The sequence below is a fragment of the Motacilla alba genome, unplaced genomic scaffold, assembly GCF_015832195.1.
Source record: "Motacilla alba alba isolate MOTALB_02 unplaced genomic scaffold, Motacilla_alba_V1.0_pri HiC_scaffold_28, whole genome shotgun sequence".
NCBI lineage: Eukaryota > Metazoa > Chordata > Aves > Passeriformes > Motacillidae > Motacilla > Motacilla alba.
In genome coordinates, this window is record NW_024037374.1 from 3,822,470 (window position 1) to 3,828,497 (window position 6,028).

At 56.4% G+C, this 6,028-nt stretch overlaps 1 protein-coding gene across 1 annotated transcript; it reads right to left on the minus strand.

The window, feature by feature from the left end:
- Window positions 1-2,729: 2,729 nt before the first annotated feature.
- Window positions 2,730-3,792, minus strand: LOC119696361 (olfactory receptor 14J1-like). The gene has a single exon (XM_038126070.1). The coding sequence runs from the start codon at window positions 3,672-3,674 to the stop codon at window positions 2,742-2,744; it is 933 nt and encodes a 310-aa protein (XP_037981998.1). The 5' UTR covers window positions 3,675-3,792; the 3' UTR covers window positions 2,730-2,741.
- Between the last annotated feature and the right edge of the window lie 2,236 nt (window positions 3,793-6,028).

The following is a 6,028-nucleotide window of genomic DNA, read 5'->3' on the forward strand; positions in this document are numbered from 1 at the left end:
CACAGAGGCAGTCTATGGATCCTGTGGAACATCCTTTGCTGGAGGCTGTGCCTCCAGGGGGACCGGGGGGATCCCGGGGGACAGGGACCCCGCTGGGCATGAACAGCATTGGACTTGTTGGGAGAAACTGTGAGGGGGAGCTGGGGCAGAGTGACCAACGCAGTGACCTGACACAGCCCTCCTGAGATGTCACACAGCCCCTCTGGGATGTCACAGCCAGCTCTGTGATGTCACAGCCCATTCTCTAATGTCACACAGCTGGTCTGTGATGTCACAGCCAACTCTGTGATGTCATAGTCTGCTCTTTGATGTCAGACCTCTGTCCTCTGATGTCACAGACTGCTCTGTGATGTCACAGAGGCAGTCTATGATGTCATAACTTGACCTCGGTGCCCAGCAAGGTTATGGAACAGCTCACCTTGAGTGCCATCACAGGGCACCCACAGGATGGCTGAGGGATCAGAGCCAGCCAGCGTGGATTTCAATGTCTGCATTGATGATCTGCATGAGGGGATTGAGTCTACCATCAGCAAATTTGCAGATTACACCAAGCTTGGTGTGAATGTGGATCTGCTGGAGGGTAGGAGGGCTCTGCACAGGGCCCTGGACAGGCTGGATCCAGGGCCCAAATCCAACAAGGAGAGGTTTAACAAGTCCCAGTGCCGGGTCCTGCACTTTGGCCACAACAACCCCTGCAGCGCCACAGGCTGGGGACAGAGTGGCTGGAGAACAGCCAGGCAGAAAGGGAGCTGCAGGGACTGCTGGACAGCAGGCTGGACATGAGCCAGCAGTGTGCCCAGGGGGCCAAGAAGGCCAATGGCTCCTGGCCTGGATCAGGAATGGTGTGGCCAGCAGGAGCAGGGCAGTGATTCTTCCCTGTGCTGGGCACTGCTTGGGCAGCACCTCGAGTGCTGTGTCCAGTTCTGGGCAACCCAATTTAGGAAGGACATGGAGGGGCTGGAGCATGTCCAGAGAAGGGCAACAAGGCTGGGGAGGGGTCTGAAACACAAGTCTGTGAGAAGTGGCTGTGGGAGCCTCTAGGGTTGTTTATCCTGGAGAAGAGGAGGCTCAGGGGAAAGAAGGCCAAGTCAGGGCACAGGTTGGACTTGATGATCTCCAAGGTCTTTTCCAACCTTGCTGATCCTGGGATTCTCTGAAAGCACCCTTGGAGCAGTGTCAGGATGAGCCCTGGGCCTCCTCTTGAGAAGCTCCAGCAGCCCAGGTGCCTCAGCTTCTCCTGCCAGCCCCAAAGCCCATCCTGTCAGTCCTGCAGAGCCTCTGCAGCTCCTCCTCACTGCCCAGAACAGGGAGCCCCACAGGCAGACACAGCAGCCCAGATGTGCCCCCCTGGCCTGGGGTGCCTCTGGCAAGGGAGCAGCACGGGGCACTGCAGGAGCCTGCAGACAATTGTTGCAGCACTTGGAGGATGATCCTGCTCCCCAAGGGACGTTCCCATGGTGCCAAGTCAGGAACTGCAATGGGGAGTGGGGCCAGAGAGGAAAGGGCAAACAGGGGTGGGCTGTTTGCAGGGGAGAAAAACAGGAGTGGGCAAGAGGAGGAAATCTGGATCAGGAAAGAAGAAAAAAAGCAAAGGTGAAGCCAAGGAAATGCTCAGGGCAGTTTGGGGGTGGCTGCCAGGCAGCCCTGGCTCTGAGCAACAGCATCTGCAGTGGGACAGGAAACTCCCAGCTGATGGGAACAAACATTCTGGCTGACTGCAGAGGCCAGGACAAAGCTGAGTGCTTTCCCTGGTGTCCCCCAGCCCTTGCTGGCCCCAGGGGCTGATGGCATTTGTGCTCCCTCAGGTTCATGTCCCCACAGCAACAGCATGGGGGTGCTCCTGCCTGCTCTGTGCAATGCAAACAGGGGCTCCTGAGCCAGTGCTGCCGTGCCTGTGCCTGCAAGGATGGGGCACCTGTGTGAGCTGGGGGAGAGGCCAGGGCTGCAGAGGGGGGATGGTGTTGGCAGCTGCATGAGGACGCTCTGGGACACTGCCCTGGGCTGTCCAGCGCACTGGGGATGGATCAGCCCCTGCTCTGCTGCTCCTTCCCGTCTCCCCCAGGGCCCTTGCAGAGGGCCCAGCCATGCTGTTTGCCCCCAGCCTGCCCACGGCCCCACTGGGGCTGCTCACGGGGGTTTTCTATGCTGAGCATTGGCCTGGCCGTGTTCTTGAGAGAGCCTGGGCAAGGAGCCTGCAGCCCCCAGGCCCTGGCCTGAGGCGTCAGCGCTGCCCCAGCAGTGCCCATGGCCTGTCCCTGCTGCAGCCCCGGCACTGCCACCCCCAGCACTGTGCCCAGCCCCGAGAGCACTCAGGCCCTACAGCAACACCAGGGCCACCAGGGCAGCGGGGCAGGGCCACGGCAGCAGCACTGGCAACACCAAGTGCTGCTGCTGCTGCTGGGCACAGCTGCTGGGCCAGCACTGATCTGCCCCCAGCTCTGCACACAGACATTGCTGCTGCAGCTCCAGAGAAGGCAACCAAAGGGCATCTCTGCAGAAAACTTTGCTGGGAAATCTTTTGTGATTTTTAAAGCCACCAAGAGCACCGCCCCCTCATTGACACAGTCTGTGGCCACAAGGAATGTGGAGAGAAACAAAATGAGGAATGCCACAAACAATTTCATTTCTTTGTGGACAATATGAAAAAAGTTAAACAAAGGAAAAAGACCCCACAATCAAACAAAAAAAAAGTATCAAAGATGGCTTTTATTAGAAATGATTTGCAGAAATTTGCCAGCAGTTTAATGTTCCTGAAAGCATCCAGTCATCAGTCTCCACACTGCAGCCTTGAGCTCCTGGTTCCTCAGGCTGTAGATGAGGGGGTTCAGGGCTGGAGGCACCACTGAGTACAGAACTGACAGGGCCAGATCCAGGGATGGGGAGGACATGGAGGGAGGCTTCAGGTAGGCAAACACTGCAGTGCTGATAAACAGGGAGAGCACGGCCAGGTGAGGGAGGCAGGTGGAAAAGGCTTTGTGCCGTCCCTGCTCAGAGGGGATCCTCAGCACAGCCCTGAAGATCTGCACATAGGAGAAAACAATGAACACAAAACAACCACATGATAAACAGGCACTAACAGCAATGAGCCCGAGTTCCCTGAGGAAGGATTTGGAGCAGGAGAGCTTGAGGATGTGTGGGATTTCACAGAAGAACTGGCCCAGGGCATTGCCATGGCACAGGGGCAGGGAAAATGTACTGACTGGGAGCATGAGAGCATTGAGAAAGGCACTGGCCCAGGCAGCTGCTGCCATGTGGGCACAAGCTCTGCTGCCCAGCAGGGTCCCGTAGTGCAGGGGTTTGCAGATGGACACGTAGCGGTCATAGCACATGATGGTCAGGAGGGAAAACTCTGCTGAGATGAAAAAGACAAAAAAAAAGAGCTGTGCAACACATCCTTTGTAGGAGATGTTCCTGGTGTCCCAGAGGGAATTGTGCATGGCTTTGGGGACAGTGGTGCAGATGGAGCCCAGGTCGCTGAGGGCCAGGTTGAGCAGGAAGAAGAACATGGGCGTGTGCAGGTGCTGGCCGCAGGCTACGGCGCTGATGATGAGGCCGTTGCCCAGGAGGGCAGCCAGGGAGATGCCCAGCAAGAGGCAGAAGTGCAGCAGCTGCAGCTGCCGCGTGTCTGCCAATGCCAGCAGGAGGAAGTGGCTGATGGAGCTGCTGTTGGACATTTGCTGGGGCTGCACATGGGGACCTGTTCATGGAGAAAGGACAGTGAAGAGTTAGAGGAGATACCTGTAACCAAAATCAAAGCCATTTCCTATACACCCTCCTCTGTAAAACACATGGACATGCCTTTGTCTTTAAGAAATTTGAAGTTCTCTTTTTAAGCTCCCCCCATGTCTTTCCTGGTTTTCTTGGGTATCAGAGACCTTCAGCATTTCTGCTGCCCTCTGGTAGAATAAACTGAATTCCCTGAGGCAAGATGATGTGTGGAGACTGAGGGCAGATGGTCTGTCACTTCATTCTCTTTGGAATTTCTCTGAGCTTTCTCTTTTCTCAAATGAAGGATGTTCACACTCCTATGTTTCTCTTAAAGACACCCATGTACTGCAGAGAACGGATGGATCCACCACAGCCCAGCTCCACATTTGCAGCCAAGGACTCACGTTGCTCATTTCACCAACCCCGCTGCATTTTCAGTGTCAGGACACCTCTGCCTCTCCCTGTCAACCTTATAACTCAGAGAGGCTCTAGGACAGGTTTCCATCCTGGATTGAAGCTCTCAGCTTGGACTGAAATCTCAGGGAGACTTCCAAGGGTCCTTATGATGGCATTGGATTGAGGGAGATGCAGCTCCTTCCCTGGCTGCACTGACAGCATTGCCCAGAGCCGGGCACCAGGGACAGCGTCACCCTGAGCCAGCTGTGCCCCCTGCCAGAGCCCCCAGTGCCGGGCTGCTGCTCCCAGCCCTGTGCTCTGCAGAGGGAACTGGGCCCGGGGCTGCAGAGCTGCCCCACGGCTCTGCTGCAGCTCTGCCTGCACAGGAGGGGCTTCACGCCTTGGAGCCCATCCCTGAGGGCAGAGACTTGGCTGGGGGACAGGAGGGAGGGGGCTTGTTCAGAGGGAGGGGCTGCACTGGAGGAGCTCCTGTGGACATCTCTAAACTCTCCCTGCCACAGCATTTTTGGGTTTTGTTTTCTCTCATGGCCTGATCTTGTCTCTGCTTCCTGGAGATTTTCCTCCTGAAGGTGTTTCCCTGTGCCTGATCTCTCCCTGCCAGCACTCACAGACCCCAAATCTCTGGGCACTCTCCTTGGCCCTAGAGTAGCCTGCCTGTTTGCAGGGCACTGGCTGGGGGCAGGTTCTGTTTGCAGCTTGGAGAAAGGACAGCTCAGACTGAGCCTGATGGGTCCAGCAAAGGTGATGCTGCTGCTGTCCATGGGCAGAGAGGCTGAAAGCACATTAGGGATCTCCTGTGAACCTACTGATCACTAAAAGCAACAGTTCATATGTCTCAGGCACTTGTCAAAATTCATAATCAACCATTAATATTTATGCCCCCTCCCTGCCATCCTCCTATAGTAGGAAACTGAATACCCAGTGTATGGAAATTTCCTCATTTTTATCAAAATCCTTGTCTTGGAAGTATTCTATGTCTAATCAAAACCCCTCAGCATGTCAGAGCTTCATGAGCATTTCACCTCCCCTGCCCCAGAAATCCTCAGAGTTGTACTCACAGAGTCTGTAGGCATTGGGATGTTCCAGCTGTAGGAGATCACTCCAAGAGCTGCAGCTGCATTGTCCTGCAGCCAGAGGTTCCTGTGCCAAGGGCTGGCAGGGATTCTGCCCCAGGCGCTTCTCAGCACCTTCCCAGCCCTGACTGATTGAAGCTCTCTGTGCCTCTGTGCTGTGCCCGGGCTGGCTGCAGGCAGTGCCCCAGCCCTGCTGGGCTGGCAGAAGAGCTGCTCAGCAAGAGAAATGTGCTTTTCAAGCTCTTCTTGGTTACCAGCAGCTGCCTCTGTGCCAGCAGCCCAGCCCAGCTCAGCAGCACAGACACAGCACAAGGACTTTAATGACCCTCTGGGGCTTTGTGCTCAGGCCCTGAACATCAGTCCCTGAGAGGCAGCTGAAGAAACCTCTAAACAGCTCCAAGTCAGAATCACACTCCAAAGTTTCTTGGACTTTTAATGGGTCCCAGGGAGGGACACGACTGAGAAAGTGTCCCCAGGCCCCTGGCAGAGCAGAGAACTGCAGGCAGTGATGACAGGTGGGGACAAAGAGAAGCCAAGGCTTGGTGCCCTGGGGCACAGCAGGGTCTGTGCCACCAAGGGCTGGCAGGAGACACCTTGTCCTGAGGCCCTGGGGCCTCCTGGCACAGCCCCAGCCAGGCTGGCCACTGTCAGCCCCTTGTCCTGCCCTCAGCATCCCCCCCTAGCCCACATCCCAGTGGCCTCAAGGATCTGCTGGAAGGAGTCCCTGGGGAGCCTTGCTCAGCAATGGCCCTGGGGGCTCCTTCATGCTCCCAGGGACTGCAGGCTTTTCAAAGGACTTTGGGTTTGGCTTTTGCCTTGGAGTCTCTGAG